The sequence below is a fragment of the Suillus subalutaceus genome (assembly GCF_016647625.1).
Source record: "Suillus subalutaceus strain FC151 chromosome Unknown DFJ58scaffold_181, whole genome shotgun sequence".
NCBI lineage: Eukaryota > Fungi > Basidiomycota > Agaricomycetes > Boletales > Suillaceae > Suillus > Suillus subalutaceus.
Window position 1 is genome coordinate 67,389 of NW_024540430.1, and position 22,437 is coordinate 89,825.

Below are 22,437 nucleotides of genomic sequence, written 5' to 3' on the forward strand. Positions count from 1 at the left end.
AAAGTGACTTGAACTAGGCACGCGGCGCCTCCCCTTCCACTCGTTTCTCTCTCTTGCGTCGGATATCATATTCCTCAAGGAATGTCGCAAGTGAAGATGTGAGTCCTCTGATTTCTACTGGTACCGCCACTCAACAAGTATTCTCAGTGCGCTGCAGCCACCCCCAAATGTCGATTTTGTCGTTGGTCAGTGCAAAACTATTATGCTTGAACCTTTTTTATGACACAATACTCTTAGGCTATCCCGGCATACCACCGGCCGCGAAAGATCGTCCACAAGCAGCAGTCAAAGGTGTACGTGCTCGCTCCACACAACAATTGAGTTGACTCCTTATATCTGTTAGGCTGTTGAGGTGCGCGTGGGGCCTCAGGGCGCCAAAGCAAAATGGGTCCGTGTTGAGCTCAAGAAGATCGAGACACTCCCTGGCGGTGGTCAGACGAACTCCTACTTCGACTTCGTCGGCTCAAGTCCGATAAACCTATGGCAGTCGAGTGATGAATATGGGTTACTGCAGTCAGTGAGTGGTGTAGTCATCCCTGTGTAAATATGTCGGGGGCTGAGAGCTAGCGACAGCAAGACCTCCCGTTCCATATCCGTATACCTGAGTCCATTCCGCCAAGCATTGCACTTGAAAGAGGCGGTGAGTGGCTGCGCAACACAATTCTTGTTATCTGATGGTGTCTTTGCATAGCTGGCATCCGCTATGAGCTAGTCGCGACTGTTTGTACTCTTGGGAAGAAGTGGGTCTTCCAGTCAGACCTTGAGTCGCGTGAGCTGACTTTCCATCTGCAGAGGTTTCTTCCGCCGCCGTAAAACTGTTGTAACATCTCAAGCCACTACTATCATTATTGACAAGCACGAACTCCACTCAACATGGCCTGTATACGCACAACCGGAATCACGCACCGTCAAACAAGATGGTGTACATCTCACAGTGGAACGCCAACGAACATGCTTTGGACCAGGCGACCGTGTGTCTGTCATGGCTATCCTCAAATGCGACTCAGTGCATCCAATTGTCCTCCGTGGATTCGAATTTTCTCTCAAGGAAACAACCATATTCCGTGCTAGTACTCAGACTAGCAAGCGCAGTGGTCCGCAGTCGAAAACTGGGCTGGTTGGCGAGCAAAAGGTGCCTCTCAACGTCACGTTGTTTGGTGGCATGCAGCACAAGGCAGAAGTTGGGTGTTTAATCCCGAACACACATACCACTACCACGCTCAACGCTGCGAGGCATATTGACATAACATATGCAATCGTAGTCAAAGCGTGGTATAATTCGATGCAGGCAGTTACTATCGAGCTTCCTGTTATCGTCTCGAATTGGCCAAGGTGAGGACTTCAGTTAATATCTTATAGTATATATCTAATTGTAATATAGGAGCGTGTCCGAGGAAGCCGTTAGGTACGTGATACTCGCTGTTGCAACTGATCTATACTAAAAACCATTTCAGGCGTATTGGCGTCGCCCCAAGCCTTTGTATGACCCCATCAAGCGCTGCAGCCACGGTCCCGGCTCGCCCTCTCACCGGCAACTCACAGATTTCTGACTACAACTCCTCCACTCAAGGGCATGGGCGCACACCCTTGACACCTCCGGCCTCATCTATCAAGTACAATACTACTCCCAACGCACAAAATGGCGATAACCAGCACGACGATCTTGAAGTGGATGAGGTCGGCGCTCTCCAGAGTCACCAGTCGCGTGTGCCAGGCACAATAGACCAGCCAGGCTACGGCTCGTCGGCGCAAATTCCCATGGGTAGTATTCAGGAGGACAGCGCCCTCGCCGTGCGCCCTGCTGGTGGCTCGGGCCGCAGACGACGTGGCTCGGCTGTTGCTGCTTGGGACGCAAAACCGCCTCACAATCACTAATATCAGTGATCGGGATGCAGAGGTACGGGAGGCTGTGGAACAAGCACAGATAGCTGCCAGACAACAACAACCGACGACGCCACCGATGAGGGGTCAACGTTCGTGGCTCTCCGCTGAGGAAGAGAAGAGGAAGCTGTATGAGAGTGCAAGGGCTAAGGTTGAGCAGGTCCAGGGTAGTGCTGTCATGGCTCCCCAATCTAGTGAAACAGTGAGTAGATTCTAGTTAACATCCCAATCTCCTCCGCTAATCTTCCTTGTAGTCTCCACAACCGAAAGGTTCTCCTTCGTTCCGTGCTGCCTGGCCAACAGCAGAAGAGGAGAAAGTCCGTCTGTTCGACAAAGCTCAAGCCACTGCCAAACGCACTCAAGCACTTGGTGCCTCAAGCCACAGCCGAGATAGTTCGGAAGCCAATGGCTCGCCTGGACTCTCAACACCCTCTCGTAGCATCAATGCTCTGTCAGCAGGTGCCGCCCTCTACCAGCACGCACTATCCTCCATGAATAAGAACCCTACAAGCCACACAAGCCCCAATGCCAGTGCGAATATTAGCCCCTCACGGTCTCCCAACCCTCCCTCACCACCTCTTTCGACATCCTCCAAGATCGTTCCACACTACCAGTCCGCCGAGGAGGAGAAAGCTGCCTTAAAGCGGTACCATGAAGCCAAGCTCGCCGTCGATCGGAGCCAGAACACCCAGTACGCGACTCGCGAAGGAATTTCGTCATCCTCAGCAGCACCGGTTGCTTACGATACTCTCTACCCTTCATCCAGCATTTCTCGGAGCGTGTCCTACGGCGCGCAGCCAAGTGGGTCTGATATGCCTCCGCCGTTCGATGGGCCGAATGGCCAGCCACAGTATCTGAATGAAAAGGAGAGGCTGAGGAGGCACCACGAGGCACAGGATGCGGCCGCCATGGCTGCACAAAGTTCTGCTGCCGCTGACATGTCGCCCTCATACACTGCTTCCCCATTATACTCTCCTCCCGCACAATCTTCTGTAACTAGCGCCCTGTCAGAGAAGGAACTACTCCGGCGGAGGTTTGAGGAACAAGACGCTGCAGCACTTGCCCAGCAGCAGCCTCAGCCTCCCCCTCCACGAGCCGTCAATGGCTCACGCCTCCCGCCTCCCCCCGTTACACCTGTAAATGGCTTAAGACCACTCACAGCAGCAGAGGAGAAGGCACAGCTACGTGCCAAATACGCCGCCGAGGAACAGCAGGCCAATGGCAACGTGTCCGCATCTGCCTCAGGTTTCAACTCTCACCACCGTTCGCCATCGAGTGCTGTTCCCTCGCCAGCACCACCTCCTCCGCTCATGCCACGTCCACCCGTTGAGTATATCCAGGAGACTCAGGAGGAGGACGCTCGCGTGCGGTATTACGACAGCATAAGCATGGGAGTTGACAATTCGCCTATGCGAGTTGGGTCACCGTCAGGGATACAGCTCGACATACGCCCGTTCACGCCGTTCAACGTTGGGCTGTACGACCCTGGCAGTCCTGCGGCACAGCGGCTTCCACCGCCACCTCCCTGGCCGCCGCAGAATTGATTTCTGCATTATGAATAACCATCTCAACGGTTTATTTCTTGGATTTTTACCACAAGCTATTAATGCGTTTTCCTCGTTCCTTCCGATTGTGCCACTGACAACTCGGTCAGTGTATTTCTGTCTATCGTTACATTTTTCGACGTATTACAGCACTACATATGACGCTAACGTTATAATAACAGAGTGGTAGCAGTATCATTATAGCTCTACAGTGTTCTGACATTCCTTACGCACATCATGCCACTCATCTTGCTATTTATTCATCTTTTCCTCTTAGTCCTACTGCCCGCTGATGATGATGTCGATTCTGTCGGACCCGAGAGTGAACCAACATCCGCTATGTCTGATTTGCGCTTGCGACCCCGCGTGGCGTTCGCACTTTGGGCTGTTTGCATCAAAGACGTAGTAGCCATGTCCACGCCACCATCCTGAGAAGCAACCCCGTCAAGGAATGCGTGCATCTCTTCACTCGGCACTTTTTTGTCCACGACTGCTCCACGCGCTGTTGACGAGTCCAGCTTATCTGCCAACCTCAAGCTCTCTATATCTGTATCTTCCTCGCCCTGGCCTGTATGCCCAGCCGCATCATGTGCCAGATCCATTCCGTTAAGATATGAGCCGATGTCGAAAGAATCCTGCCCCGAGCCTACTCCATAGGGATCATCGAGATGCGGTTGCGCGCCATCAGTGGCGTCGAAAGTCGACGGGTCAAGGCCGAGGCTCTGAATAAGGGAATGGATATTCGTCTCTAGCGAGTCAACATCTGTGTTGATCTCATGTGCTGTACAGTAGGTCTTCTGCAGGTGATCGTCGTGTGCTTCGAAAGCCGCTAGGTCGGCGCCACCACTCTGCGGGAGGAGGGAGTATGAGCCAGGGTAGTCGGTCTGAAATGCGGCAGGGTCGTACGGCATCAGTTGGGCTGGGTTGGCGTTTGTGTGCTGCTGGGGCAGCTGGGATTGTGGCTGGGGCTGTGGCTGAGGCTGGGGCTGGGGCTGGGGCTGGGTGGGGAAATGCTGCTGCATGATGGACTGTGGTATCATTCCTTGCGTAGGTCCATCTGAAAACGAGAACCCTCCTCCACCAAGAGCGGCTATCAGTTTTCTGCATCTGCACAGGAGACGAAAGCACCTGGGATAGTGCGGCATGGATGAGGGCGTCATTCTGTGGGGAAGGCGGAGGGGGTGTTGTGGTTAGGGAATTGAAGGCAGGCGCAGAGACTGAGTGGTGAATCGGGGTAGGGCGAGAGAAGGAGTTATTTGGCAAGGTGGGTGAGGCGGCATTTATATTTGATGGGTTTGGATTGATGGCGTTGGCTGTAGTGGTGGTGTTGATGGGAGCGGTGTTGGGGCATGACGTGGTATTTGCATCTACTGAAGGTGTTGGGGCATCAGGAAGAGAGGGTTCAACGGACGCAAATCGGGGTGAAGTATTGCACGAAGGTCCATACTCAGATGGGATAGCGGAAGGTGTGTCGAGAGCTGCGAAAAAATCTGCAAAATCATGTAGACAGGGCGTCAATGCCGAGACACACATGCAAATAGAGGACGTACCCATTTCAGAAGACTCTGCACTATCTATGCTGGTCCTCTGCTGGTCCTCTAGGATCTCAGTAACGTCAATGCCCTTCTTTGCACCACTACCCCCGCCATTGCGTCCATCGCCAATCATCAACCGCTGTGGTTTCCTCGCGACGATCTCACCCCCCTCACCACCACTGACAACGCCACCTCCACCTATATCATCCTTACGTATTGGATTGTCTGCATGACCGAACACTCCTGCGAGGAATTTGAGGATACGATTAATGGTGTCCTGGTGTTTCTTATGCCTCTCACGAGCAATGATGGCTTCCTGCCAAAGATGTTGATTGGAGGACTTGAGGTCGTTGAGGTCAGCAGAAATGGCAGCTTGGTGTCTTTTGATGGCTTGAATACCATTCACGATTGAATTCATGTCCATCAATTGGCCAGGGGTCAAGGCGCCTACAGACGCAGCTGTGCCCACGTCTTTATTGGGAACTTCAGCGACGGCAGCAGCAACATCGGAGGTAGATGCGGTCTGCTTCTTGCGCTGGATAAGGCAGAGCATGTCCGGTTGGCCACGGAGGAAATGGGGGTGCTCGAAGTTCCAGAATTCGGTATCAGAATCCGAACGGAGCACACCTTGTTGGAGATGAGGAATTTTGTGAAAACCCATACATGTTGAGTTGGCGGACAAATGAGGAGAAGTTCTTGTGTTTGAACCAGCGTCCTAGGACTTCGCTTGCGAAACGCTCTTGGTCGAGCACTATGAGTGTGTCAAATTCGTTGAATATTGAACAGAGAAAGACTGGCGCTGGGACGTACCAAAGAAAGAGTCACCGGTGTCAGACCATCGAATGAGATCGTGGTCTGAGGGGTCATTAACCATTCTATAGAGCAAGATGGTTGTAGGATGTCAGGACTACAGCATCTGTGAGATTAGATTTGACGAAATACGCACTCATATAGTTTCTGGAGAAAGGCGGGGCACGAGCTGACGTGCTGGCCTGTTCAGATGCGACGAGCTAGCTCTGGGAGCTACTGCCAGATACATTTGTTGGTCTGTACTCATATCGTAGTCGATGAGAGACGAGAGAGTGACTTTTGCTTTCGACAATCTCGGCCACAAAGAGCCAACATGTCAAAACATTCAAACCGTAACCTTGTACATACGTCACCCGCGCTTGATCTCACTGCAATAATTTGACTAGGACTACGTACAAAAGACGTACGGTATATATGCATGTGAATCGGGCAAGTATCCTAAAAATTATATGGCTCCAGCCGTCTGATACACTTGGGCTGTGGTCTCTTCCATTCACCTGTGTTTGGATCTGGCCATAAGGAACCATTGTCCCACTGGGCTTGAAATGGTGGCTCATCACCGGGAAACCCAAAGGGCCAAGTAGGTAAGTAACACATCTCCTACATGACGAGGTCAGTCATTTCACAGAAAAGTAACTTGTCATTGTTACCTCGAAACCACAAGCCGGTCGGCATTTCACCCACACGCTCCTGTCTAACCAGGACATTAACTGTGTCACATCTTCCTTCCATTCACCCATGAGAGTACGTATGCGATCAGCTTTAGGGCGTTGTTCCAGAGGATACAGGGGGTCCACTCCAGTCATCATTCCAGAAGCCCACATCTTCGTGACGACACGGCATATTTCACGCGTAGTTTCCCGTACCGCCTGCAGGAGCAAACGTTCAGAGGGCATCAATGTCGTTCCATGAGCTACAATGGAGGCCGTGTGCGATGTAGCACATTCCCGAAAAACTTGGTGCAGCCCACGAATTTTTCGTGTTTGCAGTGACAGAGCTATAGGGAGGTAGAGCTGCAAACACAGTGTAGGGCAAAAGCACGGTACGCAGTCGCCTCTGGACTTGTTGTGCGTGGCCAAACATCGACCTATCGTCCAGCGTCATGTTCACAAGGTACTGCATCATCTCCAGGCGACTGGCATATCTATCAACCACCACCCGCAAAACGGTCTTCCAGTCAATGCCGCTGGTTGTCACGGGTGGTTGTATCAACGCTTGAGCTAACCTGTCTTGGACGCGTTCTATATCCTCCGATGATATTCCTTGCACTCGATGATCCCATCGCTCCAAGCCTACACGGCGCGGCACCAAGGAGGGAACAAGAGCGGTGTCGTAGAAAGAGACTAGCCCAGAAAGATCAAGCATAATTCGGGTTTCTCCTGGATGCATTTCGCGCCATGAAGTAGAATGCATTAATTCATAACAATAATGCACTAATGTCCGAGCATAAATCAGACCTATGTCAAAACATGGACATGGTCGCTCACCAGTATCGAGGTTCTCTGGCGGATCCGTAGGTGAGCCGTAACCGAAACGAGTGCTCTCGAGATGTAAGAACGAGACGACCTCCATGTGAGAGGTGAAGTCGCAGATCATGACTTCACTATGACCGTCGTTAGTAACAAATCACCAAGGAACTATGTGTGGGTTCGCACAAATTCATTTCCATCCTATAACACTCAAATCAGCATCGGACATTGATCCATCTCAAAATATGATGAACCTCATAAAGCCATTCACACCATATTTCTGGCCCCATTTACACAGATCCATAATGCGCTGCTCTTCATTGTCCACCCACTCGGGTTTCATCTTCGACCACGCCACGAGATCCTGGGTGTCCATCGTGCCCCTCAGGGATGTTCACAGCGCTGCTTCCGTCAAAATAAAGCACTTTCATCGGCCGAGTGACTTTAAGGGTGAGGTGCCAGCACCCTGTTTCGATTGACCCATGGCAGAAACCTATGGAATGGTCTGGCTCTACAGACACCCATTCCAGAGCGGTCGGTAAATGGGGACCGGTGAGGGCTCCATGGTAGAGGAGAGTGCCTACGGGAATGGTCCCTGGGACTATTGTATGACCTGCAGGACGTAAACGATGAGATGTGACATCTGCGCGATGTTTAGTGTTTTCAGACATACCGATACGATAACGCGTGTTGGGCCAGTGTTGAAGCAGGGAATTGGCCGTTTCGAACACCAGATGTCCTGTCGCATTCACCGCAGGCGCTTCACCGAGATCCCATTGTCGAAGATCATTTTCGATCCCCGTGTAAAAGGATAACGGTGCTTGACTCGACAGAGGTGTTTGTGCGGTCAGGACCCGTTCGAATGCAAAGAAAAGCCATACAGCTGTTGCTTTCCAGGTAGACAGCATTCCGACAAAGGGCCTTCGAGTTGTGAGCTTAGTGACACATTTGGCGCTACATCTTGTGTCCAAGGCGATCTCCAAAGTCCGACAGCGCTCAAAGCGAATGAGTTCAACAACGCCGCCTAATGCGACAAAGGGGAGACTCGAGTCACTCAACTAAGCCAACAGTGTGATTTCCTGATTTAGCCTGACTGTCACGCTGCGCTCATGAATTGTGAATAGCACGCTGTGGTGCTGTTCTATTGACATAGAAACGCCTGGAGTAGATTCGGAAGGGTGTATTTTACATATGTTGAATTTTCTATGTTGACAGGTTCATGGGAGCTGGGTGGATCTTGGTTTCAGTGTCCAAAAACCACTCATTTTGGGTACACTTGCGCAATATTTTATCTCAGGAAGGCTCCACAGCGTCGATTTAGATTTAACAGGCTTATTGATCATACTTGTCCTGCGGCTGTTCCGATTGAAATATATGTTGATTTCTGAGCTCTGAAGTGCGTTGCGCATTACCCATCGATTGTACATTACGGCTCAGGTGATAGTATTAGTGAGGAACTCCTAAACCGCCGGTGTGTCAAGCTCCCAAAACCTTGTACATACATCGCCCGCGCTTAAAGGAAACTCTACTGCAATGATTTGACAAAGACCAGGCAAGTATCCTAAAAACCATATGGCTCCAGCCGTCTGATACACTTGGGCTGTGGTCTCTTCCATTCACCTGTGTTTGGATCGGGCCATAAGGAAGCACTGTCCCGTTGGGCTTGAAATGGTGGCTCATCGCCGGGAAATCCAATGGGCCAAGTAGGTAAGTAGCACATCTCCTACATGACGAGGTCAGTCATTTCACAGAAAAGTAACTTGACTGTGTTACCTCAAAACCACAGGCAGGTCGGCATTTCACCCACGCGCTCCAGTCTAACCAGGACATTAACTGTGTCACATCCTCCTTCCATTCGCCAATGAGAGTACGTATGTGATCAGCTTCGGGGCTTTGTTCTGGAGGATACAAGGGGTCGACTCCAGTCATCATCCCAGAAGCCCACATCTTCGTGACGACGCGGCATATTTCACGCGTAGTTTCCTGTACCGCCTGCAGCAGCAAACGCTCAGAGGGCATCAATGTCGTTCCATGAGCTGCAATGGAGGCCGTGTGCGATGTAGCACATTCCCGAAAAACTGGTGCAGCCCACGAATTTGTCGCGTTTGCAGTGAGAGAGGTATTAGGAGGTAGAGCTGCAAACACAGTGTAGGGCAAAAGCACGGTACGCAGTCGCCTCTGGACTTGTTGTGCGTGGCCAAACATCGACCTATCGTCCAGCGTCCATGTTCGCAAGGTACTGCATCATCTCCAGGCGACTGGCATATCTATCAACTACCACCCGTAGGACAGTCTTCCAGTCAATGCCGCTGGTTGTCACGGGTGGTCGTGTCAATGCTTGAGCTAACCTGTCTTGGACGCGTTCTATATCCTCCGATGATATTCCTTGCACTCGATGATCCCATCGCTCCAAGCCTACACGGCGCGGCACCAAGGAGGGAACAAGAGCGGTGTCGTAAAAAGAGACTAGCCCAGAAAAATCAAGCACAATCCGAGTTTCTCCTGGATACATTTCGCGCCGTGAAGCAGAATGCATTAATTCATAATAATAATGCACTAGTGTCCGAGAATAAATCAGACCTATGGCAAAACATGAACATGGTCGCTCACCAGTATTGAGGTCCTCTGGTGGATCCGTAGGCGCGCCAGGAATGAGGCGAGTGTTCTCGAGATTTAAGAATGAAGCGACCTCCGTGTGAGAGGTGAAGTCGCAGATCATGACTTCACTATGACCGTCGTTAGTAACAAATCACCAATCAACTACGTATGGGTTCGCACAAATTCATTTCCATCCTATAACTCACATATCAGCATCAGGCATCATTGACCCATCTCAAAATCCAATGAACCTCACAAAGCCATTCACCCCATATCTCTGACCCCATTTACACAGATCCATAATGCGCTGCTCTTCATTGGCCACCCACTCGGGTTTCATCTTCGACCACGCCACGAGATCTTGGGTGTCCATCGTCCCCTCAGGAATTTTCGCAGCGCTGCTTCCGTCAAAATAGAGCACTTTCATCGGCCGAGTGACTTTAAGGGTGAGGTGCCAGCACCCTGTTTCGATTGACCCATGGCAGAAACCTATGGAATGGTCTGGCTCTACAGACACCCAATCCAGAGCGGTCGGTAAATGGGGACCGGCCAGGGATCCGTGGTAGAGGAGAGTGCCTACGGGAATAGTCCCTGGGACTATTGTATGACCTACAGGACGTAAACGATGAATTGTGATATCTGCGCGGTGTTCGGTATTTTCAGACATACCGATACGATAACGTGTGTTTGGCCAGTGCTGAAGCAGGGAATTGGCCGTTTCGAACACCAGATGTCCTGTCGCGTTCACCGCAGGCGCTTCACCGAGATCCCATTGTCCAAAATCATTTTCAACTCCCGTGTAAAAGAATAAAGGCGCATGACTCGACAGAGGTGTTTATACAGTCAGGACCCGTTCGAATGCAAGGAAAAGCCAAACTGCTGCAGCTTTCCTGGTCGACAGCATTCCGACTTACAGGGCCTTTGAGTTGTAAGCTTAGTCATATACTTGGTGCTACATCTTCTGTCGAATTCGGCGGTCGTCATCCACAAAGTTATAGTTATCTTGTACCAACATTAGTGAATTGATGAGTCCTTGATATTGTAGCCGTGAGAACTATAGAAGCATGTTATTATGCTCCTGCTGAATATCACCATTTATACTCGTAGAAATCTGTGTTGTTGATACATAGGCATGTATGTATGTAAATCTAGACTACAATGAGGAGTTTGTGAAAATATCGCGAAGTTGCAGCATCATAGCCAACAAGAGTTTCTAGCGTAATTGTATCCTAGGTATTGAGCATTCTCATTTGTTGTTATATCTGGTTTAAATTATAAAGCTAGCTAAACCTTTCTCCCGCAAAGTTGCGTTAACACTGAGCGTCAAATGTATATTAGTAGCGGAGCTTGTGACCAAGGTGTGACATAGCAGCATCATAGCCGGTAACACGTCACACGGTAACTGGGTCCAGATTGTTGAGCATTCTGACACATACTTCAGTCATTTTCCAACGTAGAACCAGTGCCCCGGATGTGCCAAAACCTTGTAGAAACATGGCCAGCCAGTCCTCGGCCGGTCCATGTAGAATACATGCTGGCTGGCCTTATATAGTCCACTATATATAATGTACTAGCACATGCTAAAAGCATGGCTGGCCGGTACATGTAAAGTAGAATCATGGCCGGCCAGTCCTCAGCTGGTCCATGTAGAATACATGCTGGCCGGCCTTATATAGTCCACTATATATAATAATGTACTAGGACGTGCTAAAAGCATGGCTGGCCGGTAAATGTAAAGTAGAACCATGGCCAGGCAGTCCTCAGCTGGTCCATGTAGAATACATGCCGGCTGGCCTTATATAGTCCACTGTATATCATAATGTACTAGCACCAGCATGGCTGGCCGGTAGATGTAAAATAACTGCTGGCCAGCTCAATTCATTATCCTTAGTATCCTTACCTACTACTAGATTAACATGTAGCATTGGTGCTGGCCGGTCTCATATCCCCCACTACTTTTGATAGACTATGTATTATATTGAGTGTTATCACAAAGATCATATATAGGCCAGCCAGTACAGTACTACAGTACTATTCATTAGTACTCATTGCATCTACCTATGTAGAAGCAGGCTGGCCAGCTTATAGGCTGAACCTAGTGCACCGGCCAGTCTGCATCTACCTATGTAGAGGCAAAGCTGGCCGGTTTGTAGGTCTAAACCTTTGCACCAGCTGGTTTGCACCTACCTATGTAGAAGCAAGGCTGGCCGGCCTGTAGGTTTGAACATAGTGCACCGGCTGGTTTGTATCTACCTATGTAGAGGCAAGGCTGGCCGGTTTGTAGGTCTGAACCTTTGCACCGGCCAGTTTGTATCTACCTATGTAGAGGCAAGGCTGGCCGGTTTGTAGGTCTGGACCTTTGCACCGGCCGGTCTGCATCTACCTATGTAGAAGCAAGGCTGGCCAGCCTGTAGGTCTGAACCTAGTACACCGGCCGGTGTGCATCTACCTATGTAGAGGCAGGGCTAGCCGGTTTGTATTAGGTCTGAACCTTTGCACTGGCCGGTTTAATTCTAGCCCAAGCCTTGACAAGTAGATATAATTATTGTACTTAGCAATAAAGGCAATGTAGGATACAAGGTTATATCTTCTGGGCTTTCTTAGAAGGTTGCCTTGCCCTACCTGATCTTCGGACCTCGGGCATAGTCCTGCGCTTCTTAGATTTACTTGATGAAGCTTGGGGAATCATTCTCTTCCTCCCTTTCTGCACCACCTCCTCGACTTCATCCTGCTCCTGCTCCTGTTCCTGCTCCTGCTCCTGCTCCACAACCCTATCCATTTCCTGGTTCACCACTGCTTCCAGCCCAATTCCTAGAACCACTGGCATTGCAGATGGTGCCCCTGAGATTGGAGATGTCTGTAGTGTCTCCAAACTGGCCTTCAATGCAGCATATGACACATGCACATTCTCAGGGAGATAAGATCCTCCCCAAGACCAGTCAGCCCAGGTAGGCAAACCTGAGCATTGCTCTGAAATTGGCTGTTGGACAAATGAGCTATGAGATTAAAACATAGCTCTGAGTCACCCAACCTTTTGATTAGCTAACATTGCGAGATCCCTAACAGCATCTACAAGCTCCAAGTAGTTTTCAGTCTTGCTAAGAGATTCTAAAAACATATATCGGTCATTGATTGCAACGTCGTCTGGGGTTGTCTGGTTGGAGTGCTCGGCTGGTTGTGTTCTATGTTCTGTGGCATGAGAACCACTTAAGGAAGCCGGCCGGTCTTGGTCTTCTTCGTCAGAGTCAAGGGCACTTACTCTTCTCTTCTCAGACTTCCTTTTTTGTGCTTCATTTCGTACATTCGCACGCACATCACCAACCTTGGCCTTGATAAAAACAACTAGCTTTTGTTCTGCAGCAGAAACATCGTTCCCAATGCTTCCAAAGCCGATTTACCTCCTCTGTCTTCATATGAGAAGGGTCTTTGACCACAAATCCAGTGGGAACTGAACCAGGTTCCAAATAATTGGATGAGCTGGCAGTTATCACACCCCAAGGCACAGGTCTAGAGCCACTGGTGCAAACTTCTACAAACCAATGAGTCCATCAAATATCACCTTCATATTGAAAATGTGAGATCTTACTGTATGAAGCATGAAATATGCCTCTAATCAATTCATGTTGGCCCTTGAGGCCAATGCCATCACGCGTAGGAAGTATTGCATACCCATCATCATCTAGGATAATTTCAGGTATGACAGGTCCATTACTGCCATCTTCATTGTCTGAACCGGCATGGTCTTCATCCTCTGAAGGGTCTATCAATTTAAGTTGACAATCAGTGACCCAATTATTTAAAACAAAATCAAACACGTACAAAATTCGGTCTTGGACCATTCTGCGAAGGATTCAAATCCAGCCGAAGTCCACTCCTTGATACCTCCTGAGCTGACAGAAAACCTCTTCCTGGTATTCTGAGGCTCGGTTTCATGGCTATAGTTGAGTTAGCCTTGAGACTTCAATGATGATTGGATTACTTACAAAGTGACAGACAATGTCTGACTAGCTTTTTTCTTGTGACTCACGAGCATGACTACACGACAACCCATGGTGCGCCTGATTTGCTCTGAAAAATCTTCCAGAGTTTTCTTGAGGTAGTTCTTACGGTACCTTAGGGCAAATATGAGACTGAAACAATAGTAGATTTCGTCAAACTTATGCTGCTTGACTTTCTTCTGGTGCCCCCTCCTTGTTCCATTTCTTCATGGCTGACTTGACCTCATGCTGTTGTGAAGTTGTCATGTTGCCGAACCATTCCCTTGCATGCCCTGTTCGATACTTGATCGAATGCTGCAAGCCCTTCCTTTGCTGCTCGGCCTTGTCATACGCATCAATTTCCTGCTTAAATAATTTTTGCGCCACATCCCATTCAGACACTGTTTTCTTGTAGAATGATACCTCCTTGGGCCGACTTGTGGCCTCTCGTTTCCGTGCCTCTTCATTGTCTTCACAGATTTTGGCATAGTATTGCTTTATCGCCTGTAGGTAGCATTCATGTAGATTTAAACAACTAAATATAGTACACCATTAAATAATCATTACCTTTTTCAAGGAAGAAGGCAAGGTTGAATCTTCCTCTTGTTGCTCATGGGCGGCCAGTATAGCCTTGCAGATCTTTTTCACCACACGTTTTTGAGAAGATTTTGAATCTGCGGTCAAAATGGCCTTTTGGTGATGATCAAGAATTGATTGAAACCTAGCAGTCCAGTCAGAAGACATTAAGCCAAAAAAAACAGAGATGAGACTGCGAGTAAGCTGGTACAAGTAGGAGGGTGACCGGCCGAAACTAATTTGAATATGAGCCACTGGAACAATAATGTGTGATGGTGTTCTTACGTGAGAGCCAAGTACATTCAATCAGACTGTTAATTCACATTGCCGTCACCATGGTTAATTCGTGGTATCCACATGACTCAGACATGAGCACAAGATCAAGATGACGGCTGAAAGTTATACTTCAATCAAGTTAGGAACATAGACGCTGTAGGTAATAGAAACGACTTCAAATAGTTAAATTGAAAATCTAACTACACACTAGGGGCGTAATCCAAAACAGGTCCAAAAAATTCACTGAATTGAGACATTAAGGTAAATAACTCAAGACAAAAGCATATAATCAGCAACCTCATCCTCATCATCATCGGGGATACCAGGCATGGGCGTCAAGGCCATTGAAATCCAGCATGAACTGGGCCTTTTCCTGCCAAAAGGATCCTTGGATGCGCCGGTTGTGAGAATGTATACCCTTTCCTGCATTTGTCATTCTTGCATTCAAAGACATAGTCCTTGTGCATGGAGACAGAACGCCAGGCATTAGCCCACCCACACTCTGGGCATTGGACCGGCAGGTACTGACCCCATGGGCGAAGTTCAGAATGCATCCAGGAGAACTGAGTGATGGTCAATGAATCAGAGCCATCGGGCATCAGCAAAAACACATCACTATGGTGCCCCAGCTTGTAGGACTGGCCTAGCATGTCAGGGAAGACAACATGAATGGGCAGCTGCTCAATAATTACCAGTTCCGCAAACGCTAGCAAAAGGTGCGTTGTGAAACCTGGTTGGAAGCAGACAGCATTGAAGCCGATAGTAGCCATCATCTGATGGCTGGTTTACTAAGTTAGTCTATGAGACGCTAAGGTCAACCAAAATACTCACTCTATGACCGCCTTTTGCAAGCATGCAAATGAGGTCGCGTTGTTGATGAGTGCGCCACAAGAAAAAAGCCACAGGTATGATTCACCCGCCCCATGAATCAAGGGATGCCAAGGTGAAAGGAGAACATCAAGAACCTTGCAATCCAGTGAGCAAGTACCACATGAGTCAATAGCGGTCACTTACAGAGTGAACACGGGCAGAGACATATTGCTTCTTCCCCTCATACCCGACAAACAGATTGCCATGGTCGTTGTCAGTATGGTTAGTGATTGCAATGACGATGCGCGGCCAGTCCGAGTCCAACAGCGCCTGAACCATTGCACTTGCCTTGGACTGGTAATTCTCGATCTTCGAGCCACTGCCAATGTCGAACACAACAGTGCGAAAGTTGAATCCACCACTGGGGAAGTAGGGCCGAAGAAAGTCGGAGGCAAGTTCGAATCAACCGCCGGTTGTGTCGTGGTCGACAAGGACAAGATGCAGCATGAGGAGGGGTGCCGAAGAGAGTTGAGAGAGGAGCGAGACCTCCAGGGTACCATGGATGGGGAGGAACGAGGCAAAAAACGGGTTTTCCCTTCCGGTAAAAGCCCTACAACTTCAAGTTAATGCTGGTTAGAGAGAAAAGGACAATAACTTACAAAATAGGGCGAGTAAGACACATGTCCATGGTATTGTCCTGCCACATGGCAAGAGATGCAGACAAATGTGACATTGTCTTTGGTGATCGTGTGTGCACTGGCAGGGGGAATATCCATGCAGCGTGAGCACATCACGCGTGGGCAAGTGTTGCAGAGGAAGAGGCGATTGTCTCCAACAGAACCGTCCCTGCAAATGAGACAGAACTGCAAAAGAAAACACAGGTTAGTGCAAACAAGCATGCAGCAATCCACATACCTCATTGTGGTGGAACGGCTCACAAACCTCGATCTCCTTCGGCGCAGGAACCACTTGGGTGGTTGACGGCAATGGCAACACGATTCGTGGCGCGGTGCCACCAGTGGACTTCTTGCAGGTTTGCTTGGATTTGACCATGATCGGGCTATTAATAATAGATGGTTTATAATTAGTAAATGACACAAAGTAAACAAAGTAAACAAGACTTACCAGGATAGTGTAAACAAAGGTAAAGAGAGAGTGCTCAGCGTACTTAGAAAGAAATGAACCAAGTTGAGATTGGTGTTGGTTGATTTTGATAAATAGATACAAACAAACGCGTTGCACAAACAGATGCGTTGCACGCGCCACAGTGTCACGTGTCCAAACCACAAATTCAACACGTCACATTGTTAATTCCACAAATTCAACATATGATGCAGACTCGCTGTGTCACATGTTGAATTTGTGGAATTAACAATGTGACGTGTTGAATTTGTGGTTTGGACACGTGACACTGTGGCGCTGCAATGCGTCTGTTTGTGCAACGCATTTGTTTGTATCTATTTATCAAAATCAACCAACGCCAATCTCAACTTGCCACAAAGTCAACATGTGACACAGCGAGTCTGCATCATATGTTGAATTTGTGGAATTTGCATGTCACAAATCCATAAGTCAATAACATTGCTGATTGTTTGTCAGCGCTTTTGTGTTTGTTGTGTCAACAAACAATGACAAACTGACCTTCGTATATGAAGTTCAACTTCACTTCTCATGGTTCAATCTGTCCTTCCACCATCCTCTTGTCATCAACCATACTTCATCTCTTTGTATCTTTGTGCGCTGTTATTCCGGGGTGACTTCTGGTGTACTCCTTTGGGTTCTTGCAGGCTGCAGCTGCAAGAATTCAAAGGTACTACTACCTTATAGTCGCCCTTCCAAAATTGTAAGTCTTGATTTTTGGTGCACCTACTTACTAATTGTTTTTATTTACATGTACTATCTTTCTCTTGAGTTCCCTGAAGGTAAGTATTTCCTTGCTCTCATCCGCTTGCTAATATCCGTTCTACTTAGCATTATGTTACTTGGGGATAGCGCAGTGTATGCCGCTTGTCCTGACAGTCGCCCTTCCAAAATTGTAAGTCCCGATTTTTTGGTGCGCCTACATACTCATTGTTTTCATCTACATGTACTATCTTTCTCTGGAGTTTCCGGAAGGTAAGTACTTCTTTTCTCACATCCGCTTGCTGATATCCGTTCTACTTAGCATTATGGTACTTAGGATAGTGCAGTGCATGCCATTTGTCAGTGGCTCCTGCTCTTTGGGACTGGGGATAGCGCAGTGCATGCCACTTGTCAGTGGCTCCTGCTCTTTGGGACTGGGATGGCGCAGTGCATGCCACTTGTCAGTGGCTCCTGCTCTTTGAGACTGGGATGGCGCAGTGCATGCCACTTGTCAGTGGCTCCTGCTCTTTGGGACTGGGGGATCAAGTCCTTGCCTCTTGTTAGCGGTTCCTAATGGTAAGCACTCTCTCACTCATGACCTCAACTCATATGCTTCATTCTACAGGACATCCCTTCTTCCTCCTGCTCTGTGAGACTGGGATCAAGTCCCTGCTGCTTGCCGGCGGCTCCTTCATTATGGTAAGCGCTCTGATACTCATGACCTTAACTGATCTGCTTTGTTCTACAGGCCAAGACCTTCGTCCATGCACCAAGCGCTCTCACTCTCCAGTTAAGTAGCTGTCTTCTTTCAAATTTCGCTCTAACATCTACACAGGACAGTAGTATATTTATATTTATTACCTATAATTTCACTTGGACTGTGAGGCTTTGGTGAGGAGGGCCCCCTCATTGAAGTCTCGCAGCTCCCCTTTTGTAATTTTTACTTGAATAATTTGAATAATTGTAGTAATTTTCGTCGTTTGTAATTGAAACTTGGCCTTGCTTCAAAACTTAATTTTTGGCCAGCTGAAAAGTTACGTGACCGTGTGTAGATTAGTAAGCAAAGTCGCCCAAGCCAACATCAAGTCCAACAGAGTTAACCACACCAGGTTGGTTAACCTCATAGGTGCCATCATCTATATGTTTTCTTAGATAGATAATGTTCTATATCTGAGTTAGTTAACCATGCCATGTATAATATAGCCATGCCCATGTATAAAACAAGTTTGTGCGCCTCACCAGGTTGAATACTGATGGTCAACAGACACATGCCAAGTTGGTGGCCAATGAGAACACCATACTTTCAATACTGGCGGCCATGCCAGGTTGGTTAACTGATAAGACTTCTTGCCAGTCCTTAAGACCCTGATATTTGCAATATCATGTGGGCCACCAGTATTGAAAATATCAAGTGACCTTAACTCTTACAGTTTGAGAGTCCCTGCCAGATAATGGAAGCTTGCAGGAAGAGTACCTGGAAGAGTACATAATAACTGTTCCGTCAAAAAGGTAAACCAACCTGGCATGGCTAACCAGCCAGGCATGGTAAACCTCAACTCTTCTGGTTTGAGAGTCCCTGCCAGATAATGGAAGCTCTCAGGAACAGTACATGATGACGGTTCTGTCAAAGGTAAACCCTTAACTCTTATGGTTTGAGAGTCCCTGCCAGATAATGAAAGCTCATGGGAAGAGTACAGGTAAACCAACCTGGTGTGGTAAACCAACCGGGCATGGTAAACCTCAACTCTTCTGGTTTGAGAGTCCCTGCCAGATAATGGAAGCTCATGGGAAGAGTACAGGTAAACCAACTGGGCATGGTAAACCTTAACTCTTATGGTTTGAGAGTCCCTGCCAGATAATGGAAGCTCATGGGAAGAGTACATGATAACTGTTCTGTCAAAGGTAAACCCAACCAGGCATAAGGACTGGCAAGAAGTCTTATCCTGCACCAACCCATTCATCAACAGGTGGTTGTGGTCCAGCAACCACAGATGGTGGTGGTCCAGCACAGATAGGTTGGTCAGTATTTGCCAGGTTGCAGACCACTACCTATCAAAGAAAAACATATAGATAGGTTGGTCAGTATTTGCCAGGTTGGTGGACCAGGTGGTTGTGGTCCAGCAACCATAGATGGTGGTGGTCCAGCACAGATAGGTTGGTCAGTATTTGCCAGGTTGGTGGACCAGGTTGGTTGTGGTCCAGCAACCACAGATGGTGGCGGTCCAGCACACTGATCAGGAAAAACTGTTGTTCTATATAGGTGCTACGGTCTGTGATAGCTAGTATAGTGTTGTATAGACTATAGGCAGCTGTGGGGCTCTATACAGCACTATAGAAAACTTCATGTGATATAATTAAAAAGAATTTTACCATAAAGTTTGATATGCGTATTTGGAAGTAAAACAATTAAGAAAAAGGTATCACATCTATCTAAAACACTATCTGAGGTCCATTCAATTGGTAAAGCTGTACGTCCAAAGTTTGGTATGAGTTGGCATGTCTGTCTAATAGAAGATAGAGATATAACTTGGCCTGGGGTAAAGCCATCTGCGTTAGATAGACATTTTTTGACAAGATACATTTCATGATAATCTTCAGCAGCAGGCTTTAAAGGTGCATACCACTCAACATAAGCCAGTGGATCCTTAGTCCAAGCAGGAGTAACGGAGCCATATACTTGTGAAGGTAATTTGAAAATGACCTTCAAGCGACCAATTCTTGTACCTATAGGTAGGGTTAAATTACTCACTGGCATAGAATATTTAATAACTTGAAACTTACCTTTAAGACCAGTGGTTTCACAATCTGAAGTATCCATCACAACCACAGTGTCAAAGCGTGCAGGTTTACCTCCTAAAGAGGGTTTGGCTTTGACTGTATCTGTCTCCTCCTGATCAAAATCATTGTCGTTTCCTAAGGAGTCAAGACAAAACTTGAACCCATGATAAATGTCTATATGGCTAAAAGGTAGATCCATGTGTCGTAGTCGTCCTCTTGAGTGTGGATCAGAAAGCTGTGAATTGAGATACGAAATAAGATCTTTTCTTGAAGCCTTGACAGTTATGATCTTGAATGACATCCAGAATGTGTCGCCTAGCTTGATGAGGTCTCTTGGTTAAAAGGAGTCTTTGATCCCCAAATCTAGAGTGCGCAAACTCCTCCTCCTCATCCTCCATAGACATTTTCAGATAACTCTGAAGGAGGAAACCTTTTCCCTTCTAGTTAGCCATGCTATCATCTGAGGCTTCTCATTTTCTGCCATTTGACGCATACCAAGCTTCCTTGCAGAAGTCTATATGAAACCTCTCAAACATCTCCGTATTATAGTTGTCAGTGGTGCCAAAGTTTTTTGATGTTCTCCAAATAATGTTGCAGAGAGTGGAATTTTGGGATGTCTAGGTTGTCTCTGACTCCAAGATTGATAATAACCTCCTTGTGTTGGTGGAAGTCCTCTAGAGCCTTTTGCATATATTGGAGAGTGGTGTCGTCATGAGTTGGATATTGAGCCAGATATATGAAATCCAGGAGGGAACGATATGCCTGGATAACTCCTCTTGGAACCTTGCCAATAAGACAACCTAATAGCACTCTAGCCATATGTTTTCTCTCCTTGCCTCCTATTTGACCCATACCAGACCAACCATTATGAAAGTGTCCGTACACCATAACAGGGGGGGAGTGCTTTTATACGTCGGTCCAATTCTTCTTCATCCATAAGTTCTTGACACCACTCCACAATATGTTTGAATACTCCTTGATATAATTGATGGAGAACGTCTGATGTTATTGCCAGGTGGATATCACAAAGAGGAAAATCAAGCCAGAATGGCTCAAAGACACCTCCTGCAACATCTTGTGACATGCAGTGCTGACGAAAAGCTGCATTGGAATTTGTGTTGGTATTGGCTTCATTGATGACAGAGGTTGTCCATGACTGCGTGCGTCTAGCAAATTGTTGAACTTCTGCTAACTGGTCCGCTCTAGCTTTGCACTTAGGACAAGTCCCGTACTTGGAACATGTAGCCAAGCATTGCTCTGGATAGTCGGCCACATAGCAAGCTATAATGGGAAAAACTAGACGGACTAGGCCATCCCCTCCTGTAATCTCTACTCCAGTCCTTCCTGCCTGCTTCAATGGCTCCAAAATGATGCGTAGGGATTCATGGAAAAGTCTTTGAGTTCTAGAAGACGCTTCTTTGACAGACAGCTCCTCCTTCAACACTTTATCCACTGATAAGTAGCCTATCAGTATACAGGCATGTTGTCCAGGTTTACGTCGCATGGCTCTGGGTATATTTCCCAAAGTTAAGTACACACGGGATATGCAGATTTTGATGCTGAGAATCGTGTGAGCTGAGTTTTGTCTGAGGCAATGATAACAGGTGCTACAGATGCTCCGTCAGGTAGTCTATCCTGCAATGTCATTAATTGAAATGTTACGTTCTCCAAGATAATCTTACACCCACCTGAACAGCATGCCACCATCTTCCACTCCACATTTCATTATAGATCCTGGTTGAATGTGTAGAGTCGGTGAATATAGTTGATGGTTTGTAGACTATATCCCTAGCGTGCGCAGGATTACCCAATAATGCCTGGATAGCATCTAAAGGGTTTCTATAGTGCAGCTCATGCTTATGTTGAGGCTTATCATGGAAGGCAAGATGGGTTGACTGCCATTTAGCACGAGCTGGGATACTGTCTACAGTTTGATGGAGTGATCTAGTATTGTGATACTGAAGCCCTAGACGTTCTCTAACCTAAATGCACATTAGTTGATATGAAAAACTTCATAAATGCTCAATACACTTACCCCTGGAATAGCCAATAATCTGTCAAAAGCCTTGTGTCCTATACCCTCTTGCACTGCCCAACAAGCCACCTCCCAGTCCAAACTGCGAAGCAAATGGATAGAATAAACGATCTTCTTCCTCCATCTCTATTCCGTTCATCTCCACATCATCTTCATCTTCTGTTAAACCAAACTTCTGACGCCATTTGGCATGTAAGTTTTGGTCAATGCGTATCACTTTGCCAGCATGAGGATGCCACTCTGTCACCCTATCATCTTCCTCATCTGGCAGGGAGCGTGCATGCCTGGATGGCCCAGGGACTCCTG

The 22,437-nt window shown here is 47.7% G+C and overlaps 8 protein-coding genes across 8 annotated transcripts; 2 read left to right on the top strand and 6 right to left on the bottom strand.

Annotated features, from left to right (window-relative positions):
- Window positions 1–81: 81 nt before the first annotated feature.
- DFJ58DRAFT_734590 (uncharacterized protein) lies at window positions 82–3,425 on the top strand (the record flags this gene model as incomplete). The annotated part of the gene is made up of 11 exons (XM_041386514.1): window positions 82–98; window positions 148–185; window positions 238–293; window positions 344–517; window positions 574–640; window positions 692–740; window positions 793–1,332; window positions 1,382–1,405; window positions 1,455–1,825; window positions 1,896–2,083; window positions 2,136–3,425. The coding sequence occupies 11 exons, from the start codon at window positions 82–84 to the stop codon at window positions 3,423–3,425; spliced, it is 2,814 nt and encodes a 937-aa protein (XP_041237408.1).
- Window positions 3,426–3,685: 260 nt separating this feature from the next.
- DFJ58DRAFT_749608 (uncharacterized protein) lies at window positions 3,686–6,067 on the bottom strand (the record flags this gene model as incomplete). The annotated part of the gene is made up of 6 exons (XM_041387671.1): window positions 5,907–6,067; window positions 5,771–5,835; window positions 5,261–5,711; window positions 4,976–5,203; window positions 4,497–4,903; window positions 3,686–4,453 (listed from the first exon to the last, which is right to left on the bottom strand). Exons 3-6 carry the CDS (start codon window positions 5,619–5,621, stop codon window positions 3,686–3,688), a joined length of 1,764 nt encoding a protein of 587 aa, XP_041237409.1. The 5' UTR covers window positions 5,622–5,711; window positions 5,771–5,835; window positions 5,907–6,067.
- A 70-nt stretch (window positions 6,068–6,137) lies between these two features.
- On the bottom strand, window positions 6,138–6,544 carry DFJ58DRAFT_816948 (uncharacterized protein). Its single transcript, XM_041391774.1, has 3 exons — window positions 6,421–6,544; window positions 6,195–6,370; window positions 6,138–6,161 (listed from the first exon to the last, which is right to left on the bottom strand). Exons 1-2 carry the CDS (start codon window positions 6,508–6,510, stop codon window positions 6,209–6,211), a joined length of 252 nt encoding a protein of 83 aa, XP_041237410.1. The 5' UTR covers window positions 6,511–6,544; the 3' UTR covers window positions 6,138–6,161; window positions 6,195–6,208.
- Window positions 6,545–6,655: 111 nt separating this feature from the next.
- On the bottom strand, window positions 6,656–8,147 carry DFJ58DRAFT_734592 (uncharacterized protein; the record flags this gene model as incomplete). The annotated part of the gene is made up of 6 exons (XM_041386515.1): window positions 6,656–7,203; window positions 7,258–7,373; window positions 7,426–7,440; window positions 7,494–7,603; window positions 7,665–7,852; window positions 7,913–8,147. The coding sequence occupies 6 exons, from the start codon at window positions 8,145–8,147 to the stop codon at window positions 6,656–6,658; spliced, it is 1,212 nt and encodes a 403-aa protein (XP_041237411.1).
- A 653-nt stretch (window positions 8,148–8,800) lies between these two features.
- DFJ58DRAFT_734593 (uncharacterized protein) lies at window positions 8,801–10,504 on the bottom strand (the record flags this gene model as incomplete). Its single annotated transcript, XM_041386516.1, has 6 exons — window positions 8,801–8,962; window positions 9,013–9,448; window positions 9,480–9,795; window positions 9,850–9,965; window positions 10,018–10,032; window positions 10,089–10,504. The coding sequence occupies 6 exons, from the start codon at window positions 10,502–10,504 to the stop codon at window positions 8,801–8,803; spliced, it is 1,461 nt and encodes a 486-aa protein (XP_041237412.1).
- Window positions 10,505–12,418: 1,914 nt separating this feature from the next.
- On the bottom strand, window positions 12,419–16,529 carry DFJ58DRAFT_846658 (uncharacterized protein; the record flags this gene model as incomplete). The annotated part of the gene is made up of 16 exons (XM_041393334.1): window positions 12,419–12,833; window positions 12,885–13,165; window positions 13,236–13,366; window positions 13,424–13,597; window positions 13,657–13,772; window positions 13,821–13,967; window positions 14,053–14,318; window positions 14,382–14,488; window positions 14,875–14,909; window positions 14,990–15,103; window positions 15,162–15,446; window positions 15,498–15,631; window positions 15,681–15,897; window positions 16,034–16,086; window positions 16,136–16,339; window positions 16,392–16,529. 16 exons carry the CDS (start codon window positions 16,527–16,529, stop codon window positions 12,419–12,421), a joined length of 2,817 nt encoding a protein of 938 aa, XP_041237413.1.
- An 838-nt stretch (window positions 16,530–17,367) lies between these two features.
- Window positions 17,368–18,161, top strand: DFJ58DRAFT_846659 (uncharacterized protein; the record flags this gene model as incomplete). The annotated part of the gene is made up of 8 exons (XM_041393335.1): window positions 17,368–17,398; window positions 17,448–17,511; window positions 17,582–17,591; window positions 17,656–17,778; window positions 17,834–17,894; window positions 17,944–18,017; window positions 18,067–18,112; window positions 18,154–18,161. 8 exons carry the CDS (start codon window positions 17,368–17,370, stop codon window positions 18,159–18,161), a joined length of 417 nt encoding a protein of 138 aa, XP_041237414.1.
- Window positions 18,162–19,256: 1,095 nt separating this feature from the next.
- Window positions 19,257–20,500, bottom strand: DFJ58DRAFT_734596 (uncharacterized protein; the record flags this gene model as incomplete). Its single annotated transcript, XM_041386517.1, has 4 exons — window positions 19,257–19,367; window positions 19,846–20,042; window positions 20,100–20,331; window positions 20,396–20,500. The coding sequence occupies 4 exons, from the start codon at window positions 20,498–20,500 to the stop codon at window positions 19,257–19,259; spliced, it is 645 nt and encodes a 214-aa protein (XP_041237415.1).
- Between the last annotated feature and the right edge of the window lie 1,937 nt (window positions 20,501–22,437).